At 42.4% G+C, this 24,590-nt stretch overlaps 1 protein-coding gene across 4 annotated transcripts in view; it reads left to right on the top strand.

Annotated features, from left to right (window-relative positions):
* LOC137438611 (prolyl 4-hydroxylase subunit alpha-1) overlaps positions 1 to 24,590 on the top strand; it is a 113,604-nt gene that overhangs the window by 47,632 nt on the left and 41,382 nt on the right. For all 4 annotated transcript variants that reach the window (XM_068133813.2, XM_078767102.1, XM_068133815.2 and 1 more), the window contains 3 exons: positions 13,647 to 13,743; positions 21,317 to 21,471; positions 23,102 to 23,239. In XM_068133813.2, coding sequence (XP_067989914.2) covers positions 13,647 to 13,743; positions 21,317 to 21,471; positions 23,102 to 23,239 — 390 coding nt within the window. The remainder of the gene's footprint in view (positions 1 to 13,646; positions 13,744 to 21,316; positions 21,472 to 23,101; positions 23,240 to 24,590) is intronic.

Raw genomic sequence — 24,590 nt, 5'->3', positions numbered from 1 at the left:
TCCAGAACAGGGGGGGGGGAGGGGTTGGGTAAGATGTGGAAGAGGAGGAAGAGGTAGGGAGAGCTGTTGAAGGTGTGTCAGAGATTTCAGAATAGCTTGGAGAAAGGGAAGAATGGGGCAGACAAAAGGTTTGATGGAGATTGGGTGAGGCACAGTGAGGTGTTATTTGAGGAGGGGGAAGAGCAAGGCAGGAGGTTTGGGGAGATGAAGGTGAAAGTTGGAAGGAGGAAGAAGCAGGGAGGATGCTTTGAGGAGGAGGGGTGAGAGGGGAGTCTAGGAGGGGAGGAGCGAGGGAGAGTCTCGGAGGGGAGAGGTGGGGGGGGGAGTTTAGGAGGGAGGGGAGGGAAGCGACAAGGGGGGAGATTTGAAAGGGATGGGTGATGGGGAGGATTTGGAGGGGAGGGGTGAGATTGGATTTTGAAAAGTGTACGATTCATGGGAAACGAACATTTTTTGCAAAATGAGTTTGAGACCTTCGAGTCAAAAATACGTTTGAGGACACTGGAGGAGGGATGGAGTTCTGGATAGTTTAGGGAATGTAGAAAGGAGGAACTGTAAGAGATGGTATTATATATATTTTTTGGAATGAATAGATTTGGTGAGCAAGACGAAAGCATCCTTTTGTAGGAAAAGAAGAAAAGGGTGTTATAATATATGAGAGAAAATAGTTGTTCAGGGGAGAGATTATACATTTCTAACCGCGTGATCGCGAACGAAGAACGAACGAACAAAAAGAACAACAAATAAACGAATAAGACCTGGGAAGGAAATATTTTTTGGGTTTTTTTTTTTTTTTTTTTTTGTGAGTACAGATATTAAACAAAGAGGTACGGGGTGAACGACTGGGACGAAACAGTGAACGAAAATAATTTCAGCGCATTCGACGAATCGCTGAGAGAAAAACAAACCACAAGGTCTGAGACGGTACGGTAGTCTAAGCCTACGAGTACTAGGCCGCAGAATACTCGATACCATTAACCGACGATTGTGTATACATGTACGAAAAATTAGCACCGAAAATTTTCCAAACGATACGCTGTAGGTACATACACCGAAAGATAGATACAGTCTCGACAAAAACACGATTGAGAAATATCACTTAGCTTCGAAAGCGTGAGCGCATGGAGCAGCTTCGAAAAGACGTGACCTCGCCGTGATCTCGCGAGATCGATCTCCTTCCTTCCAAGTTCCAATATCAGTTTTATGGATACCGTATGTCCTCTTCTGACAGGCCTGAAGGGGTGGCCTCCCAACACACGATTTACTGTATCCATAAACGGATCTTTTTCACGTGCACACCTTCCTTAAAGTGTATTAATTACATACTCTCAATGCACTCTTTCCTGCGAACATATTGTTATGTTCCTTGGGAGGAGTGGTACCACCCTCCACCCCACTCTCACTTTCCCATATGTATATTCGTGCATAAGTGTTGATAAAGGCAAAGAACCATGTACTGCTCGCTGTCTGGTGGAGCATAACCGTGAGGTTGGGAAATTATTAATTAGGGCTTCATACTGTCCTGTGGGCCCGGGGCACCTTTCTCCACCAACGTCTCCCCCTCCTTATTCAGGGATTCCTCCAAATTCTTCCCTACTATGATCCATGCTGTCCCATGGACCAAAGACCATGGACAGGTAATCGGCATGGGTCCAACCCTCAAGCACACAGGAGTGTTCTGTGCCACGTGGAATGAAAAATCCCTGTGGTCTTTAGTAATCTAAATATCTATAAAGCTCAGTTGACCTTTTGCTCCACCAAATAACAGCGAAACGGAGTTGAGTAAAAGGGTGAAACTTCTACAGATGCTGTGATAAATAACTACCTCTGTCGGTTTGAATGTTTGAAAGAGAATAGACGTCTGGATCAATTTTGAATTAAATTTAAATCCCGATTTATATATATTATATATATATATAAACGCAAGTTGTCTGTGTGTGTGTCCGCGTTTTATTCAGAGATGGCTGAACGGATCTTCATCAAACTTTCAGATGTTCATCAGTGAGTGCCTGGGAGTGTTTTAGGCAAAAAAAAAAAAATTGAAAAAAAAACGTTGGTTTTTTTGGAGTTCAAAAAAAAAAAAATCGTTCGATAGTGCCAAAGCCTTTTTAAATGAATGACAGTTATATACAAGTACACATTCGCATAAATAAATACAAAACAATCACCAGACATTTGAATACAAATATATCAAACAATTTCAGAAGTGTACGAAGTTGGTAGTATTGCCTCTTCTTCCTGATCGGCATCACACTTAACTCAGAAACGTGAGCCACATTCACTCAGAAACATGAGCCACTCCCCTTCCTCTCCTGCCTCCACCCTCCCCTCCCCTTCTCCCCCTCCCCCCTCTCCCCACCCTTCCTCCCTCCTTCCTCCCCCTCCCCTCCCCTTCCCCTTCCCCCACTCCCCTCCCCTTCCCCCCCTTCCCTCCCCTTTTAGATATAAATTCTCTGTAAAAGAGCCTCCACTCCTGACTGCTCCCCTTCCCCCTCTCCCCATTCTTCCCCCCTTTTTCTCCCCTCCCCTTCCCCCCCTCCCTTCCCCCCCTCCCCTCCCCTCCCCTCACACTCCCCCTCCCCCTCCCCCCTCCCCTCCCTTTCCCCCCCCTCCCCTTTAAGATATAAATTCTCCGTAAAAGAGCTGCCACTTTTGACTGCTCCCCTTCCCCCCTTCCCCCCTTCCCCCCTTCCCCGCTTCCCCTCCCCTCATCTCCCCTTCCCTCCCCCCCCCCCACTCCCCCCGCCCGGCAATGCCGGGTACTTCTGCTAGTCCAATTATAATGGAGCAAACAAATATGGTTATGAACGTATATTTGTGACCAAAACGTCTTCTTCTTCCTCAAATTTTTTTAAACCAATTCTACCATGTTGTTTATACAGTATATATAAAGCTCACCTAAGGAACTCATTCCATACCTGTATTCATCCTTTATCCTGTATTCTTAGTGACGTACCTGTATTCATCAGCAGAGGTGGGCGGTCCGCTTCGAAAGTCCGCTTATCCGCTGCAGCGGACTAACGTTTTCGAAGCGGATAAGCGAATCGGAACAACCCCCGGAAACCGAAGCGAATAAGCGTACGCGGACTACCGAAAAATTAAAGCGCATCGCGATTCGCCAAATCAGCTGTTAGCCTGAGCCGTTACTCTAGAATTGTGAATATTTATTTAAGTGAATAATAAGTGAAAACTGAATATTTTATTGGACGCTAGAGCGGCAATAACGTCAAGATGGAGAGATTTCTGACTCTCCAGCCCAGCGGCAGTGCCAGGGACAGGCACACGAGCGACGCAAACCAGCAGTCCCAGCACAGCGACATCCACAACCCGGCGGTCAACATGATGGGGGACGTGGAGGACAGTCAGGAGATCTGTGCCCTGACCCCTCAGCTCGCGCGCAGCGAGAGCAGGATGTCGCTGGACTCAATCGAGTCGGCTGAGATCAACGTGACAATGGACACAGACAATTCCAGCCTCAGCCAGAAGTGGAGGCACATCGCCCCCTTCTTCAAGGTCGTGGACAGCAAGGCCACGTGCACCAAGTGCTCAAAGACACTCAAAGCCCAGCCCGGATCAAGTTCAAACTTGAAGGTGCACTACCAGAGGTACCACGATGCCCAGCACAACGACCTCAAGGCGGCATGAAGGAGCAACCTCCAAATCCTCAAGAAGGCCCACGAGGTGGAGGTGGAGGAGGAAGACGAGGACTAGTCAACAGACTGCTAGTCTGTTGACTAGTAGACTCTCTTGTCAAAGAAAGGATGGGCAAATTGATTTTTCTTTAATGTTACTTGCATATATTAAAATTATATTTAAATTAACTGTAGAGTAGAGTAGAGTCGAGTGGAAAACTTTATTTCAATAAATTTTGAATACATTTTATTTAAATAAAAATGTATATTTTTGATCTTAAAAGCTTTGTTTGTCTTTGTAGTAGTTAGAAATGGCTATTTAGGCTTAAAAAGCATTAAATTCCCTTTAGAAACGTCAAAAATCGCTTTTAAAACGTCGAAGCGCTTTAAAAAAATCGAATCGAAGCGGATAAGCGGTAAGCGGACTAAGATTTTCGGCCGCTGAAGCGGATAAGCGAATCGGACTACACGGGCTGGCGGAGCGGATAAGCGGTAAGCGGACTTAAAATTTTCCGAATCGCGCCCACCTATGTTCATCAGCACTAATTTTTTTGTTACTTCAACTTCATTAATAGACCAAGGTAAGCAGTGTATTGAAGGTGCATCTGCTCTATAAGTATAAGGCTGGCAGTTCGAATTTCCATTCCAGTTTTTGATAAATTTGTGTTCACCTTCCCTTCCAGTTCCAACTAAGAATTTAAAACAAATATAAATTGGTGCTCAGTTCCTTTTTATTTATACGTTTTGGGTTCTGATGTCTGATTTACAGTAGATATTCAATCAGAGCACAAAATATACAAAATATATTTGGCCGACCTCCCCCACCATCACGATCCACCCTTCCCTTACTCCCAGAGAAAGCAGGCATGCTCAAAGATGTCTACGCCTCTGCAGCAATGTATGGTGAGGCACGCGGAGCACGCCAATCCACGCTAGTTTATTAAATTTGTGGTCTTTGTCTGGTGTTGTATAAAGAATGAGCTACAGGAAGGAGGGACAGTTCTGTTGAGGGAGCACGAGAGCAGTCACCCTTTAAACTGGTGCCATTTGAGTCAATCTGAAGTCCCTCTGGAGAGTTACGGTGGCGACAAAGATCAGAATCCATCTGCATAGTCTATCTGCCACACAAGTCGCCGGATCTGATGAACCAAGCCATCCCATTTCATATAGATGCGAAGCACGTTTACTGTCTTTCCCAAATTACCTCCCAATATATTGTTACCAGACATAGAGGGGGAGAGGGTGGGAGGGGGACTGAGCTGGCCTCTGCTCAATATATGCCTGTCCTGTTATTCCTGCATGCTGCCAGCTTCATGGTTTGTAGGGTGGTAAGTACGTGCTGAGATAGGACACACATGACTCCGTGGGGCCAAGCCCTGCACAAGACAACTGGGATTGATTGCAGGGAGCGGGACCACATGGTGTGCGGGAACGGTGCTGCACCATGCAGGTTTCTGGACTCTTCTATCCCTGTCTTGTCCCCTCTCTCTCTCTCTCCTTCACTCTCTCTATCTATTCATCTTTACCTCAGTGAATGAATCAAGGATATTTATTGATCCGTTGAGGTCCCGAGGGCATGGGTGTTATTTTCATAATTCGTTTTTACTTTTGATTTCACAGTGTACGCGGTCGTGTTCCTCTTCTTCTTCCAAGCTCCATTTTGTTAATCAATCCCGTTTGTAATTGAGAATTCGTGTGGTCATCTGGGATCGGAACTCCAAAGCGCATAGAGATTTGGAATTAACCTGTAAGTCGAGCTGTTTGGGATCCAGACAATGAATCTCTCTAAACAGTGAATGGGTTTGCTCGGCCACTTCTGGGAGGCTGATTCGCCACGGTAATGTGTATGAGATGTCGATTTGTGCGGATGTGGAGACATCTCTTACCTTCCACACCAGGTGGATGCATCGGCCATTGAATCCCCACGACCGTTACAATATTTTATATTTCCTAATAAAGTAATGCACTGGACCCCACATCTTCTTCTTCATTCGTGTGCAGCGCAAGGTTTCAGGGTGGCATCATGGGCTGAAGGTGGGACTGAGCTGCTGATGCAATGCCCTCTGCTGGTTCGGGCAGGAATTTGGAATCTGGCCATGGTGCCTGCAATATAGTGCTCTTGCTCCTCGCGAAGGACACCATGGAATCTTTAACGTCCACGAATGAATGCTGGTAGATGGGACGCTCGTTGAACGTCCAACCGTGGGTCGACACACACATTCATGCATCACCCTGTCTGCGAAACACCAGGATGAGAGTTTATAGCTATGTCTGGATTCAGACCGAGGCTTCCAGGAGAGTGTGCGTACCTATAGGCCATCCTGGCAGCCTGGCCCCACATCAGTTAGATCAAAAAAATTGAACTTTTTATACCTGCAAACTACCTCGGCATATGGAAATTTATGGAAGAACAGTAATTAGTAACACCTGATTTTTATTTCAATAATAAACATTTTGTACACAACTGTCCAACTTTTGTCCAACTTTTTGGACACAATCTTATATACAAATTAGCATGTACAAGATCTAAGCTCATGGAAGAGTGAGAAGACAGAGTGTAAAATGTCAATGTACTGACAGTGAGGCCACAGGTGGATGAAAAAGCAAGGGGAGGAATGAAAGGGGAAAGAGAGAAAGCAGGACACGCAGTAACCTCTATGTTTTCGGGTTGTCCGTCCGTACGTCCATCTGTCCGTTTGTCCGTCCGTACAGGCTAAAGCTCGTTTTTCTCAGCAACCATATGTCCGATTAAAACGACACTTTCAGAGTAGGAGTGACACCTCATGCAGAATGTGTTTTTGATAATTGTGATGTCATACGTCACGTAGTGTGGCAGCCATCTTGGATTAAAAGCAAATAATAATAAATATATTTCTCGGAAACCGCTGAATGGAAAAATTCGAAATTTGGCACATTGTCAAGTACTCCCAATGGGGAACAAAAGCATGATAATGATGACATCATAGGTGAAGTGGTACACCAGTCAAAAATGTTTTAATCGAATTCCTTATCCTAAAAATCTGAAATTTATGCACATGATCTATGACCCATTTGTATTGAAATAGTAAATTTATGACATCATAGGTCACATGGTTTGGCAGCCATATTGGATTGAAAGAAAATATAAAATAATTATATCTCTGAAAACCACTCACCCTATCGATGGAAAATTTTACAAATATCATCTAACACCATTGTTGCATATAGTTTGAAAATTATGATGTCATAGGTCACGTGGTTTGGCAGCCATCTTGAATAGAAAAACGAACCTTATCCGATCAACACAAAACTTCACAAACGTGATCCCCTACCCATACATATGCACAGTGATGGCATTTACCCATTGTGGGACTATGCGGAGGCCTATTGGTGACACAGTCACATTGTTCTAGTTTCACATGTTCACACAACATTTTGAAATATTATTCTATAAATTGTTTTTGGCCCTAGAGCTCAATAGTGAAGAATCACTTTTTAAAAAAAACTTCTCATATCTTTATCCATATTCAGATCTTCACAAAAATCGAATCAATTCTTCCTTGTTGAACCCCAAACAGTCCACCAAGTTTCGTCGGAATCCGTCCACAACTTTTCGAGATATCGTTCTATGTTTCATTTTTTAACTCAACTGGACTATGTCCAGCTGAGTTTTTGTCGACACCCAGTGTCCGTCGTCCGTCTGTCTGTCTGTCTGTCTGTCTGTCTGTCGTCTGTAAACAATTCGGTGTCTATGCTCTAAAAGTCACAAATATTGACTAGATTTGATGAAACTTGTTATGCAGCATCTTTAAGACATAAACTAGTTTGGGATTGCATTTGGGCGTTCCCCGCCCAAAAATGGGCGCGGCAGGGCGGCCATATTGAAAAATCAATTTTTGTCATATATTTTTAGCACATATAAACTATATAGTTTGTGGTTCTATTATGCATATTCTAACCATATTCATATAGACCAGTTGAGTTCAGGTTCCCTGGAACCTCTATTTTGTTATTACAAAACATTATTAATAATAACAAGTATTCTGAGTATTGCGCTGCAATACGCGTCCCCTACCAAAGTTCAAAGTGCCATAACTTTGTCAAAAATGATCGAATATGCAAATTTATGCACGGTTGATGCTGGTTTTCAAACTTGATCTGAGTTATGCTGAGACACGTGTGTGTACAAAATTTTGTTGAAATCAGCCAATGTTATATCAGCCAATCAATGCAGTTATCGTACGGAAACCAAACTGTGACAGACGAACAGACGGATCTAATTAAATATGCAAATTTATGCACGGTTGATGCTGGTTTTCAAACTTGATCTGAGTTATGCTGAGACACATGTGTGTACAAAATTTTGTTGAAATCAGCCGATGTTTGGTGGAGTTATCGTACGGAAACCAAACTGTGACAGACGAACAGACGGATCCAATTAAATATGCAAATTTATGCACGGTTGATGCTGGTTTTCAAACTTGATCTGAGTTATGCTGAGACACATGTGTGTACAAAATCTTGTTGAAATCAGCCAATGTTTGGTGGAGTTATCGCACAAAACCAAAGTGTGACAGACGAACAGACGGATCCAATTAAATATGCAAATTTATGCACGGTTGATGCTGGTTTTCAAACTTGATCTGAGGTATGCTGAGACACATGTGTGTACAAAATTTTGTTGAAATCAGCCAATGTTTGGTGCAGTTATCGTACGGAAACCAAACTGTGACAGACGAACAGACGGATCTAATTAAATATGCAAATTTATGCACGGTTGATGCTGGTTTTCAAACTTGATCTGAGTTATGCTGAGACACATGTGTTGTGGAAAACCAATCAGGTCCACACAACTTTAGTCCAACTGGTGGTTTAATTCCATTTAGATCATAACATCATCCTGTAATGCAGGAAATGCAATAAGTATACGATGTGGCATCACATGGGACCATTCATCTATCTATAATTCCATTAATCTCTGTGTGTATGTGTGTATGTGTGTTTGTATGTGTGTATGTGTGTATGTTTGTCTGTGACCGCTGTTTCTCGACAACTACCGGTCCGATATACTTGAAACTTGCCAGGTATATTGCTGGGGACCCGAGGATGTGCCTTTTCAAGGTTTGAAATTAATCGGACAAGTAGTTACCGAGCTATGGCGATTTCTTTACCAAACACCGCAAGCCGTTCGCTTTGGACCAAACCATTTCATGTAAATAGAGGGGGGGGTTCTGTGGTCGTTGCGAATGGACCAAACCATTCATGTAAATAGAGGGGGGGGGGGGTTCTGTGGTCGTTACTGCCACGTGGTTTCAAAGTTTTTTTTTGTTGTTGTTGTTTGCACGCATGTTTTTTTGCACCCACGTACGGGCACGCCCTAGGATGTTTACACACACACACCCCTACACAAATTTTTTTTTTTTTTTTTTTTGGCAAGGAACGGGCACCCACGTACGGGCACGTCCTAGCTTATATATAGTACGGGCATGCCCTAGTCTATCTATAATTCTATTAATCTCTGTGTGTATGTGTGTTTGTATGTGTGTATGTGTGTATGTTTGTCTGTGACCGCTGTTTCTCGACAACTACCGGTCCGATATACTTGAAACTTGCCAGGTATATTGCTGGGGACCCGAGGATGTGCCTTTTCAAGGTTTGAAATTAATCGGACAAGTAGTTACCGAGCTATGGCGATTTCTTTACCAAACACCGCAAGCCGTTCGCTTTGGACCAAACCATTTCATGTAAATAGAGGGGGGGGTTCTGTGGTCGTTGCGAATGGACCAAACCATTCATGTAAATAGAGGGGGGGGGGGTTCTGTGGTCGTTACTGCCACGTGGTTTCAAAGTTTTTTTTTGTTGTTGTTGTTTGCACGCATGTTTTTTTGCACCCACGTACGGGCACGCCCTAGGATGTTTACACACACACACCCCTACACAAATTTTTTTTTTTTTTTTTTTTGGCAAGGAACGGGCACCCACGTACGGGCACGTCCTAGCTTATATATAGTACGGGCATGCCCTAGTAACATTCAATGCAAGCAAGCTGGATATTCTATGCTGGCGTACCGTTAGCGAGTCTACCAGATGTAACGTGTCACAGGAGAAATCTCGGAGCACCGTCCGCAGCAGCGGGTCTTATAGTCACGCCCCTAGCGGTGTCAACGAGCAGCGAGCATCACCCCCGGGTTCAGTACGAATACGATTTCACTACAACATGTGTGTACAAAATGTTGTTGAAATCAGCCAATGTTTGGTGGAGTTATCGCACGAAACCAAAGTGTGACAGACGAACCTCATTAAATATGCAAATTTATGCACGGTTGAATGTGGGCGGGGGTGATGTGAGACCGGGTTATCCTGACCGGGTTATCCTGACCAGGTTATCTGCTGACCGTGGAAGCGAGGTTACTTCTGACGCGTACTGTGTATACTGCTGAGAGGGCAGAGTATCAGATACATATTTAAAGAAGTATTCACGCATAGTATACGCACAGAAGCATGTGGTAAAGTGACACTCCAACCTCCCTAGATGTATTGTTGATTTATTGGTAAACGATGTGAATTCAATGTATTCTTGCCTCTTATGAAGAATTGTGTCAATGGAAACAAAATTCAGTGAAAACGTTTTTGACTTGATGCTTATTCTAGGAAAGCATTTTAAAGAACAGTCCACGATTACAGCATATTGTACACAAGGAATATTAACAGCTTTGACTTACCGCACTCCAAATTATAGTCCGGAAAACTGGTGGGGAAATTACCAAGGGTTATCTACCTACAGGTTCTGAATCGTTCCCAATCACTGATTACCTCAGGACGGTCTCACCTGTGATTCGCATTCGGGACTTCGATTTATACACCTCGCAGACAGGTCAGCAGAAGCACGAGAAAATACGTTGTTTTTCAAGATCAATGATCGATGTGTATATATATATGTTGCTCGGCTTGGCTCCGCCCCTCCTGAAAGAGCGCGCTCTGTCGCGCTTTTGACGTTCGCGAGACGAGGCTGAGGGCGCGCGTTGCGGCTTGAGGAGAACTCTAGAATAAACAAAGTGCCATAACTTTGTCAAAAATGATCGAATATGCAAATTTATGCACGGTTAATGCTGGTTTTCAAACTTGATCTGAGGTATGCTGAGACACGTGTGTGTCTGAGGACGTGTGTACACCAGCCTCACCTCGTTGATAAGCCCGCAAGGTCGCTCCGTGGAGCGGCCTGCACGTATTGCACTGTGTGAATTAAATAATGTATTACCAACTTACGGTCTGAGGTACTGGTGATTCAAGAGATATCCATTTTAAAGAAATATTTTCGTTTAATTAACAATATCTGCCAAACCACGTGCCCTATCACAAATTCCAAAAGGACATTTCAGTAGACTGACATGCTGAACAGATTTGTGAAGTTTCCCCTCGATTGGATCAAAAATGAGGGAGGAGCTCGGTTTTAAAGGTTCATGCTTAAAAACGTCATAACTCTGAAACCATGTGACGCATGACGTCATGCCCGCTGACTTTTTTGTTCGTCATGGGCATGCGATTCTGTCTGAAATGTTTGGCCTCGATCTGTTCAGCCATTGCAGAGAAAAAGGGGGCTTCGTGTTTTCACGAAAAACAATATGGCGGCCGAACCACGTGACCTGTGACGTCATAATTACCATTAAAATATTCTGCAGACCGAGTCCCCACTACGGTGAAAATTTGATCTCAATCGGTCCTATTATTGCAGAGAAATTGGTTTTTAAAGGAAATTAAAACTTAAAATGGCACTGAGTTAAGGATCATCAGAATTATCAGAATTCCCAAAGTTCAAAGTGCCATAACTTTGTCAAAATGATCGAAACGTCGTGAAGTTCGAACTTGATCTGTAACTTGTCATGAGGAAACCATGTGCCAAGTTTGAAAACATTAGCATTAAGCGTTTAGAAGAAAAGTCCGGAAAACTGTTCTTTGCATGACGGACTGACGGACGGACTGACAGACTGACGGACCGAGGGACGGCGTGCAAATCTATAGTCCCCTCCGGTGTACACCGGTAGGGGACTAATAATATCCTCCGTCCCCAAGGGTTTTTCCCCTTTGGACAAACACCTGTTGTCGTGTATAAATAGCTTATCGTGGCGTTTAGTGGGACACCTCGATCGGAAATAAAAATATTATAAACCGCAAACATGTATGATTACCTTTTTTAACAGTCACTACTGTTGTTTAACACTAGACCCCAATTGTGACCTTCAATCGATGCATAACCCCATATGTTCCCATAGGGAGCGCGTCTACGAGTAATAATAATAAACATTTTGACAACAGTGAAACTTTTCAAAAGGGTGAATAAAGTAATGTTTTTGCACGGACCACAAAGCAATTTTTACTATTTGACTCAAATTTAATAGGAGTCATCGTTTTTGATGAAGGCCTATATCGTCTTTTTTTGTGTACGTAGTCAAGGCTCGTGGAAGAGCTGGTGTATACTGAATAGATCAAGAAGTGACAGTACAAAAGGAGGGGGGAAATGGTGGTTTATTGATGTTTTTTAGATTTCATTACCAGATAAATGTAATTTGTTTACAAGAGATCCACATTAATCTCCCAACTGTATACCAGATGAAGATTTCAGGCTATGACGTTGTTAATTTCCATTCCCATGAGAAATATGGAAGAGCAACTAATGTCAGATCTAATATTGGAGATGTAGAGGCACTGCCTACTCCATTACTCCATTGGCATTCTGTGACATAACAAGGATTGGTCTCAGAACAAAATTTCTGGAGTTTTCAATATTCACACCAGATGTCTTTCACTCCAAAGATCCATCAAGTCTTTCACTCTGCAAGATGGAGAAGTACAATAATAACCAATCTCTGCTGGAACTGTATGAAGTATTTCACGTCTACTTCCAATATAATAGACTGTACATCCAGTGAAACGTCCAATACGAGAGCGATGGCACAAACATTGATGAATGGAACGCACCTGCGAAAAATCGGGAGGGCAGTTTGTAGCTGGGTCGAGATTCGAACCCGGGCAAGATGGCCGAAATCCGAGTATGACTACTTCTAGGCAATCCTAGCGGCCCACAAGAAACATAAAAGAGGATAACACCACAATCTGGTGTGCATCTGCGAATTTGCAGACAACGGGCCAGTGAAAGCTCGATAAACGTAACATATTGATAGTCAAAAAATAGGAGCGGGAATGTTCTCAATTATTAGTTGATTGTTATTATTAGTTAATTAGTTCATTTTCAGGTAATTTATTTATTTAATTTTTAGGGGTTTTTTTGGTTAATTTTAATTTTAATTTAAAAAAAAAAATTTAGTTAATTTTTTCATCTTATTTATTTTGTATAATTTTTTATATAATTTTTAGGTAATTATTCGTTAATTATTGGTTAATTACAAGTTAACCTTACATTTTACATGTTAATTACAATTAAGTTAATTAATTACAGTAATCACATTTTCAACTTTAGCATGCACATGTATATGTAGTATTCTTAAGGTATTTTTTTTTTTGGTATACATTAACTCAAAAACTGAGGTTTGTTTTTATCTCAATAAAGAAACTTATGAACAATTCATAGCTTTGAACAAAACGTTGCAAAAAAGTACAAATATGTAGTCTTTTCTTCTTTGTCTATGTAAGACTACACTCTTGATCTTAAATATTGAGGAAATAATTCAGAAACAGGTTTAACAATAATTTAGCCTCAACAAGACTATAATTTAACCAAACTTGAGGTGAAAACATTTTTTTGGTTATCCAAGCAAATCAACAACTTTAGGTGAAAAGAAAACATTTTGAGTGGAATTTTTACTTGCTCCAGAATTGCGTAATCCCTATTTGTAATTCCTCCGTTCAATGTCATGCATGTACTTCAAGGTAGTTTGTAATATCATTCATTCATTCGGCGTTGTTATATGTTGGACTTTACCTGTAGACGTTTCTAGTTTTTGAACCTGAAGTTGCACTTGTCAGTCTCATGCTATTTGACAAATCTTTTTTCTTGTCCATTTCCAATGTGCCACAAAGGTGAAATGGCTGAGTTGCGATTGGCTGAGCGTGAACTTGTGACTTCACTAGAACAACTCATTGCTCAAGAGAAAGAGAGATTGACCAAAATCCAAAGGTAGGCCTACGTGTTTTTAACACAAAAAATAAAGTGATATTTCCTTTTATGCCTCCGTCTCCGAAGGCGGCCGGAGGAATGATGTTTTCGGGTTGTCTGTCCATACGGGCTAAACCTCGTTTTTCTCTGAAACCCCATGTCCGATTGAGACGAAACTTTCTGGGTAGGAGTGACACTGATGCAGAATGTTTTTATGATAATTGTTAGGTCATAGGTCACGTGGTATGGCAGCCACCTTGGATTAAACGCAAATAATTATATATTTCTCAGAAACCGCTGAATATAAAAATTTGAAACTTGCCACATTGTCAAGTACTCCCAATGGCGTATATATTTTTTAAGGTCATATGTCATGTGGTATGGCAGCCATATTAGCTTGAAAGCCGATATTTAAAAAAATTCCTTCTCTGAAACTTCTTCACCAATCGATGTGAAACCTGCCATAGCTGGTGAAAATGTGATACTTGAAAACAGCTGAAGGGATTTAAATCAAACTTGTTTATTTTTAGGACAGTGAACGAGAGAATCTACCTGTAATGGGACTATGCAGAGGCATATTCGCAACACAGTCACATTGCTCTAGTTAAGTATGATAGGGTCAACACACTACTAATGTTCCAAAGTTTACACAGACTAATTTTCTTTTATTGATATTCACCCTAAACAAGGCTGAGAGCCACTAAATGTGTAGGCCTCCAAAACAAAAGAAAGAAAGAAGAAAAGAGGAACGAACAAAGATGAATGAGGTCGAAATTTATATTATTAGCAGAGTACCACCCTACGGGCGATTTTGTTCAAAGCATGCAATACGTTCTTCTGACACATACATATTGTTACGGTGCTCGGAGCAAAATCCCACTCCTGAACACTGAATGTGTTACGGTTCGGGGTTTGGGTTTACTACGAGGAGGTTAACCTCCATTCCCTCCCGAACTTACCGGACCTGCGGCTGCCATTCACGAATAACTTTGTGCTTAGCAGGTTGCGAATCAGCAACTACCAACGCCAATCGGACCGTCGCGCGATAGCTTACATGTACCACGTGACGGTTTCAATCAGGGAACGTACCGTACGTACTCTCCGGCGTACCAAATTTAAACGGCCGAGCGAAAACCATTGGTAACTGCTAGAGGGATGCTAATGCCGTTACAGTCGATGTTAACCTGCGTACGAACAATGGCGGATCAATGGAGAAGAGACATTCACGGACAGATAGAAAGGAAAACGTTTTAACAATTTGATTTATTTACAAATATTTACAATGTAATTATTTCAATAGCAAAGAAAAAGGGATGACAAGCAGAAACTTAGCTTATTCTACGCCTTATGACGATTACTACGGATAAACACCACATGGGCCCAGCACACTTCAACGGGGATGGGAGGGGAACGAACAAACGAACGTAGGGAACCTGATAGCACAAAGGCTTCGATGCCTCTGATGTGGAACTAATTAATTTAGCCTTGAATGATAGACTCAAAAATTAATGTTCAAACTTGTTCAGAAGACAATCGACTGATTTTTAATGAAACATAAAGACCTCACTTTTCAGGTTACAAGAAGATGTTATAAAGCACACACAGTCACGTGAAAAAGTAAGTACACCCCATGTAAAGTTTTGACTTTTTCAACATATTTCAACATACAGCTATTTGATCTTCATTTCAACAATATTGATAGATAAAGGTGATATAATATAACAAATATCATGAAACGTTTACATTTTGTAGTCCATTGTATAATTTGAATAAACATAAATGCAAATTTCGCATGTGGAAAAAGTAAGTACACCCCATGAAATGTTTTTTAAATCTTTTTAACATATGTGGACATATCAATATTTGATCTTCATTTAAACAGTATCTTTAGATAAAGGTGATCTAATTGAACAAAAAACAGTGAAAAGTTGACTTTGCAATAATTTATTCAACAAACAATTGTTGCACAGCATGCACAATTGCATGTACGGCTCGTTTCAAATCCCCCCACAACATCTCGATGGGATTTAGATCCGGGCTTTGACTTGGCCATTCCAGAACCCTCCATTTCTTTCTTTTCAGCCGTTCCTTGGTGGATTTACTGGTATGTTTAGGGTCATTGTCATGTTGCAAGGTCCACCTTCGGTTGAGCTTCAACTTTCAGCTTTCAGACAGATGACCTCACATTATCCTCAAGCACCCTCTGGTACAATGAAGAATTCATCGTGGATTCTATGATGGTGAGCTGCCTAGGCCCTGATGCAGCAAAGCTGCCCCACACCATAATATTTCCACCACCATGCTTTACAGTTGGCATCAGGTTCTTGTGGTCAAATGCTGTCTTTGGTTTTCGCCAAACATGTCTTCTGGTACTGTGGCCAAATAGCTCTACCTTTGACTCACCTGTCCAGAGCACATTGTTCCAGAAGTGCTGGTCTTTGCCTCGGTGTTCATTGGAAAACTTTAGTCTTGCCCTGATGTTCTTTCTGGACAGCAAAGGTTTCCTCCTGGCACACCTCCCATGTAGATCAAACTTGTGCAGCCTCTTGCACTTTGACATCCGTGCTTTGACAGTGCTCGTGCACTTTGACATCAACAGTGGCAAGAGCTACCTGTAGGTCCCGTGATGACATTCTGGGGTTCTTAGACTCTTCTTTCAGCATCTTGCGGTTTGCTCTCGGGCTGAACTTGCTGGGGCAGCCTGGCCTGAACAAGTTGGCAGTTGTTTGGAATCTTCTCCACTTGTAGATGATCTTCCGGACAGTCGAATGATTGATTTTAAATTGTTTGGAGATCTTTATAAATCCCTTCCCAGACTCGTAGGCATCTATAACCTTCTTTCTGAAGGCCCCAGAGAGCTCTTTTGATCTAGGCATGGTGACGCCGCACACTTCAACAACAAAGAGCAAACCAAACTAAATGTCTGAGGTTTAAATAAGACAGGTTCCTCCAAAATACTCTCTAACGATGTTCTAATCACTTGCACCTGAGCTGGTGCACCTGATTCTAATTTTAGGTATTTGAAGTAGTGATAAATGTCGGGGTGTACTTACTTTCTCCACATGCGAAATTTGCATTTATGTTTATTTAAATTATACAATGGACTACAAAATGTAAATGTTTCATGATATTTGTTATATTATATCACTTTTATCTATCAATATTGTTGAAATGAAGATCAAATAGCTGTATGTTGAAATATGTTGAAAAAGTCAAAACTTTACATGGGGTGTACTTACTTTTTCGCGTGACTGTACACAAAATATTACTAAAAATACAATGTTTGTTCTCTAGTCCAAACCATTTGAGTATACGGTTAAAGTTTTACGAACTCATAGACAGTTCTTTGGAAAATCAAAGCATGCCTTGTAATTTTAATTATCTGCTCACCAGGTGTGGAGCACATCATGCAACACGGATTTGGCCTTCACTTCTCCAAAATAAGAAAGTTTTCAAGAGTTACAAATGGCAGGAAGCTTTTCCGAGCAGGCAGGTTGCTCCGGCAACCGTTACGACCTGCTCACGAGTTTGCCTCTAGCCTAATTTACGACCCTCTCAGTCCAAATCTCTCAGAAAAGTTGTCTCAGAAAAGTGCTGGTAAATTCTATAGAACACAATTAAAGCTGATTAATATATGTATTTATGAAGCTTAAGTAAGCATTTAAAACTTAAGTGTCTGCTACAACAGGTCGAGGCTCCAGGAAATCCACGCAATTACACAAATTACGTATGCAATTAATTTTCTTCTACAACACCTCCCAGCACGGCAGAGTGAAGTCATTTATCAGCACGGACTTGGGCAGGTAAGGTCATGCGCTCGTGCACGAAGAGACAGTCCGGCAGCCAGCGGAGAACAATGAACACATGCAAAATGAGAAAGTTCAAGGCCTCTTTGTCGTGTCCATGTGCAGCGAGAGGGAGCAGGGAGAGTCCGGCCAAGAGAGCAATCATGTGTAGAGGCTGAGTGAACCCGGCAGAGAGAGACAGGCCCAGAGTGTAGCAATCTTGCAGACATGTGGTGAGTGCACAAGAGACAGGCCCAGAGTGGAATAATGCAGGTGTAGAGGCCTGCGAGAGGGAGACCAGCCAAGAGCACAAATGTCCGCGTGCTCCGTGGGGCAAGAGAGAGCAGCCAGAGACAGACTCAATACAGGCACGTGTTAGGTCAACAATGTCCAAGAACCAAGAACCAGCACAACTGCGACCGCCTGTGACCAAGAGCCCGGACCAAGAGAGTAAAAATCATGTTCAAAATCCCTTTGTTCACCCTCGCCGAGGGTGGGGGGGGGGGGGGGGGGGGAATCTTGGAGGTCTCCTGGCTCCCGATTTGTGGAGCCCGTTACTCTGCCTCACAAGTTCCCCAACCTGATTCAGGACCTGATTGGTGGGTTTCTGAACCTGGACACCATGGTGTGCCTTGGAGCCTGGTGCATTATCTCTTATGAGTGGAGGACCTATCTTTCCTTTCCCCAACGCATAAATACATAATAACCCGAAATAAGGGAAAGGGGCTAGGATAATGGTCTGCTATGAAATAACTATTCTAAGGGACCTGTATGGTGGTTGCCATTACTTTTTAGTGGTTTCCCAAAACTGCAACAATATACTTGGGCAGTGTATAGGCAACTCGCAGCTCGCTGCCAAAAAAATAACCCAGGTTACGTGCGTGAAGGCAAAACATGCCTACTGCTTATAATTCAAAACATCTCACTGCACTGGAAAACGTGGGCACAGGAATACTGTACTGTAAAGGATGGGGATTTGTAATAATCTATCCCACCTGGAGGTGGGCTACATGATACACATTTACCTAGAGAATTTGCGCCCCCGTTCCCCGCCCTCGAAGACCACCAGCAAAGATAAGAACACCCCTATACACTAATTGGGGTCATGTTGATCCGATGTGGCAAATCTGGATGTATTCAGGCTAGAACTGTAGGTGGAGAGGGAGGCTTCATTTAGTGTTATATTGCACAAGCTCAACTTTTGAAGACATTCCAACCAGCGGTGCAAGGGTGCATTGAAGTCAAACAAAGCAACGAAGCAGACATAAGACAAATTATGATAAAACTTCCCCATTTCTTTATATAAAAATAAAAGTTCAAGTTGGAAGGGGTCATCCCAATTTAGAAGAACATTCCTGTGTACACCCTGAGTATAACCACCAAGTTTCAAAGCAGTTCTTCCCGCAAAAAAACAACAAAAAAAACCAGACACATGTTTCCACGCTGTCCCCCCACATCTGTGATCACTAAATTTTTTATTGTGCAAAACACAGAGAATTAGCATATTCTAGGATGATTTGTACAACTTTCTGGTGTTTGATTTTCATGTTTTGGTCAGCACCTCATCAACAATCCTGAATGTGCCCAAGACTATCATGCTGAACGGTTCCAGATTGTGGCACATGCATGTACTGAAGCATGTTTACGCGGTCTTGAAGCCACATTTATACACACGAGCTCTTGTTCATTGCAAACAAAAAGAGTTTGTGCAGACACTCCACTTGTTCTGACCTTGTCCCATTATAATGGGATGTCTCAGGGTTCCTCGGTTTATCATCGCCATGATGTGTATATTTGTGTCGGTAACATTCCTAAGAGCCAATCCCCAATTGTCGGAGCACATAAATTGTTTTCTTGTCCATCCGCATATCCGGTATTCTTGCATGTGTCCTGACGAGTTACAAGACAAAAAGTTTTGACAAGACAATGTCTATTCTTCTTTCTGCTGTTTTTAAATTTTGTACTATGAAGCATTTATTCTTTTCTTTTTTTGTGACAACATTCAGTTTTTCAGGTTATTCATTCTGTGCAGGGGTGCACCAGCAGGTACATCATACTTCACCCACTTCTTATGGTAATTCACCCACTTCAACATTAAAGTAAAAACGTAGGAGAATCCCATCTCAGAGAAGTTGGTGACCATCCCAACTTAGGAGAACATTCCCATGCATCCTTCCCCTTCCCCACCGAGTTCAACTACCAAGTTTCAACTAATTTTGTCTAGCGGTTTCGGGGTGCATAGCACGTATGTAAAATTGGCCAAGTAGTTTACAATTCTATAAGGTTTTCATACTGAACTACCATTCTAATACTGTAAACCGCTGACTCTTGAAATATACTCTCCCACCAGGTGCGGCTCGACATGATACACATTTGCATTGGAAATTTGCGTCCTCCCTCCAGAACGCCCGCATTTATCAATTTATGTTTTGTTATGCCCAAACCTTCCCGAGCACACACCAAGTACAACCAACAAATTTCAACTCATTCTGTCAAATGGTTTAAGAGTGCATACAAGTCAAACACACAAACACAAAATCCAAATTGTTGATGCTGCAGTATGCCAATAACATTTTGAAACTAGAACGGCTCTCGGTAGAGTGCATACCCCCACCATGCAGAACAGTTTACATTTTGTATACCTCTAATGGGCCAGATCTGGATCCAGACCACCAAAGGACCAAAACGGACCAAAACCAAAACCAAAATTTAATCGGGTTGTTCTTGTCCCTTACCCAATGCATCCACCAAGTTTTGCCATAGGTTGTCCGCAACTTTTTGAAATATCAGCTCCATATCGTTTTGGACCTATCACTCAATGGTGAAGAATCACGTGAATTTTACAAATGTTCGTATCCAGATCGGGATTCGGTCTTCACCAAAATCACATTGATTTGTCGTTGTCACACAACCAACCTATGTACCAACTTTCATCCGAATCCGTCCACAACATTTTGAGATATCGTGATACATATTGGTTTTAGCCCGATCACTCCATGGTGAAGAATCATTTTAAAAATTCTCAGATCAGGATCCAGGTTCGGATCTTCACCAAAATCCAATCATTTCGTCCTCGTCACCTGCCCAACCTCTCCACCAAATTTTGTCCGAATCCATCCGCAACTTTTTGAGATACCCTGTTCACAAACAACCAGACAGACAGGGTGAAAACACAACCTCCATCGACCTTCGGTAGCGGAGGTAATAATGGACAAGTCAACACCGTCACAGGATGTGAAGTTAAAATTTGGAGTAAACATCATACGAGGCAAGTGTTTACGTCAATGAATAAAGCAGTTGAGAAACAATACATCGTGCATTGATTTGATGAATAAATGCTGAAGCTTACCTCTCCCACCTCCTCCCCCCAAGCCCTCTCCCTCCCACAGATCTCCTGATGTCCCTGCTCTCCATCTTGTTTCCCACTCCCTTGATCATATGTTTTATGTGTCAGTTTGTGTTTTTGTGATTAATGTTAGCTCTTACATGAGCCTCGATCTTGTATACAAAAAAACAAAACAAAAAAACAATAGTAAATGAAGATTTATTGAAACGAATGTCTTTGTCATTGTACATAGTTGATGTGCATTGATTGCCACAAAATTCCTTCACCTGTCCATTTTTTTGAGCTTGTGAGATCACAGTGGTTTGGGACGAAGCTTAGTTTGAAATTGCTCACGACATGTTAAGTAAGTGGAGTCTCACCGCATGTTCGTACGAATCATGTTCAACAACGTCTAGACGTGTCACTGTCAACAACACCTCCAATGAAGCTCTTCTGCTGTTCCCTCGCCCACCTTTACCTCCAGATGGGTAGATTCCATCCAAGAATCGAAGTCTTCCACCACAAACCTCGATGCGGAAGCCTTTGTTGGTCATCCCGCGCAAGCTTTTCTCCTAATTCACCGCCTTGGCCATGCCTGGCCCAACATGGCTTCCCTTCTTGCACACAATTATACACATGGTATAATACAGCAGTGTAGTTCATCACCATGGATATTGCATAACTACTATCATAATTACAATAAACATCTCATAATTTATATAAGTTTACTTTAATATTCCGTAACTTCCAATAACACAACAGGTAAGTTCTCATGGAGTCATAATCATGTACCGTGCCCTGTGCAGAGTGTTGGTGCTGTCGACGCAGTTGCTGGGCCACAATCTTAGTCGGGTCGCCACTCCGACTCAGGAAGTCAGGGCAGGAATTTGGAATTTGGTCATGGTGCTGGCAATCTTTAATGTTCACCAACTAATGCCGGCAGACCAGTCACCCAGTCCAACGTCCATCTGAGGGACGACACACACATTGATGAATCATTCTACCTGTGAAACACCGGCTGGGCCGACATTCGAACCCAGGCCAGACAGCTTGGAGGCGAGTGTGAGTACCGCTAGGCCATCCTGACAGCCTTCTCTGCTATTTAAATCAAAGAAAGGCTTCCCAGGTTGCGATCAAATCAGCAAAATAGGTGTGCCCGTGCAATTTCACAAGGAGTGCTTGGATCTGCCCCCCTGTAGCATCCCCTATCTAAAACAGCATTGCGATTGTCTTGCGATAACAACATAAAAAGTTAGAAAGGTGCAGAGTAGATGAGAGTATGAAATAGACATGGATTGCTTTCTTGCTCGGAGAGGAAAACAACTCCATGTGGCCTTTGAAATCAAAGAAAGCATTGCCAAAGTGTGATAATAAAATCTCTTAGAAAGTGAATAATTGTATTCCAATACAACAACAACAACAACAACATGCATTTTAAGGCCATTTTCCCTGCTAGAGCGGGGGTTAGACTTGCAGGCCCCCTGACAATCTTCTCCATTTTGCCCTATTTTCTGCATCTCTCCTTGTTAACCCCCTTGCCCGCATTTCTTCTTCCACCATCTTTAGCCAAGTCTTTCTCGGTCTTCCCCGTCCTCTACTTCCTTCTACATCAATTTCCATCACTCTTCTCAACCAGTCACTTTCATCCTTCCTCAACACATGACCAAACCATCTCAACCTGTTCCTCTTCACAACAGCAATCACAGGCTCTATTCCCATCATCTTTCGCAATTCATCATTTGTCTTCCTCTCTCCCAACGATACTCCGCACATCCACCGAACCATTCGCATTTCCACCCTTTCCAGCCTTCGTTGCTGCTCTACGTTCATTACCCATGTCTCGCTCCCATAAATCATAACACTTCTCACACATGCAGCATACACCTTTCCCTTCAGCTTCAACGACACTCCCCTCCTCGTCAGCACGCCACTCAATTCCCGAGTTGGGCAATGTTATTCCAATAATGTTAGATAATAATAATAATAACATGCAGTATCCTGTGTTGTAGTAATTTATTGTTATGGTGCACCACGCATGAAATGACCCCAACATGGCGGCCCTCAATGGTGATTAGGATGAGATCCCCTGCTTTTAGGTCATCGACAACTGCAACTGGTCCCACAAAATTAGGATCCAGTGGCAATGACGTCATTGTTTATTTACCTTTAGTATTCATGTATGGAATTTGAGGACAGTACAGCATAATGTTAAATGAGTGCTCTATCCGGTATAAACAACAACTTACTTGTTTGTATCTGTGAGAAACAGAATTTTTATCGAGCTTATCAGCGAATCGAGAGATCTTTCCAAGTGACGAAGACCGGCTTGGAGCAGCAAAAGCACTGATCCGACTGCAAGACACCTATCGGCTCCCACCACCATCATTAGCAGCTGGAGAGATACCAGGTGTGTGTGTCTGTCGGTTTTGAAACACAACTAATCTTACGATAATTCCCCAAATGTGTCCGTCTGTCTGTCTGTTCCCAGGTACCGCAAAAACAGCTAAACCGATCGCAACGAAATTTTGGGTGGGTAATCCTGGGACCCCCTGGAGTAAAATAGGCTATATTGTTTTCCCAATTTTTCCAAACACGATGGAATAATATTTACCGATATGAACAGTGATGTGGCTTTTATTGAAATTCTACAAATACTGTTTAGATTTTGATGATTTGCGTGTGATATGATTTAACGGATGTTTATATAAATCGTTTACAAATAAAATAAAACCTTCAATTTCTGATATTTTGCCTTTTCATTTGGGCCTCCCAATTGAAGCCCGTAGGGCGGGTACCGTTGCTTATGTCAATAATACCGGAAGCTTTTAATTGCACCACATGAAGAAACATCCCTTGTTTTCTTAATTTGCTCTTCACTTTCTGTATTTGTGCCACTTTGTCTGTCTGCACGCAATCTTTCAAGGTTGATGTTTTACAGTAGGAGAGGCTTATGGATGAGCTGGATAGCAATGGATAGGGTAGAAAAAATCATCAGCATTGTGGAAGAGAAATTTGTCGATTGCCTACACGAACCCCTCCAAGTCCTTCGGAATACCTCTGGCCCTCTCCGCAACCGTATACCGACCACTTAATGATGATTCCACATACATCTGTATTTCCACTAACGTGGATAAACTCGTGACCATCCATCCAAACTCTCCATCCTTAACCTGCGATGATTTCAACCGTTACCATGCCAACTGGCTGGGTGTTTGCTCAACATCGACCAGCCATGACATTGCAGCAAAGTCCTTCTGCCACTCTCTGGGTCTGACCCAATCTCTAAGCTTCGCAACCCAAATTTGTGCAACTGGTACTTCCTGCCTCCTGGACCCAGTAATGACTTTCGATACAATTACTCCCGCTCCTCTTTTACCCCTCTTGGCTCATCTGACTAGTTTCTGGTCAAAGCCCACATCTCTGGCCATTGTAAGGAAGCAATCTCAATGATGCAGAATATGGCTGTTCACACGTAGGCTATTGCCTCAAATATCATGGAGACCGTACTCGTTACAAAATGTGATATTTGAATCGTTAAAATTGTTGTGTAAGTAGATGGAAATACCTTTGCACTTTATTTCTGACATAACCTGGACAACACTCAACCAAATTCATTTCGTATGATTAAAAATAGTTTATGTTTCTGACGAAAATGGAATGAATATGATTTTTTTTGAATGCAAGGTCTAGGCTCGTGGAAGAGCTTGGACACAAAACAAATCAGGACACGACATAACAAAGGGAAAAGCATGGGAGAC

This window comes from Myxine glutinosa, chromosome 13 (genome assembly GCF_964187855.1).
Source record: "Myxine glutinosa chromosome 13, kmMyxGlut1.1, whole genome shotgun sequence".
In the NCBI taxonomy this organism is placed as follows: Eukaryota; Metazoa; Chordata; class Myxini; order Myxiniformes; family Myxinidae; genus Myxine; species Myxine glutinosa.
This window is presented reverse-complemented; position numbering and strand designations above follow the sequence as displayed.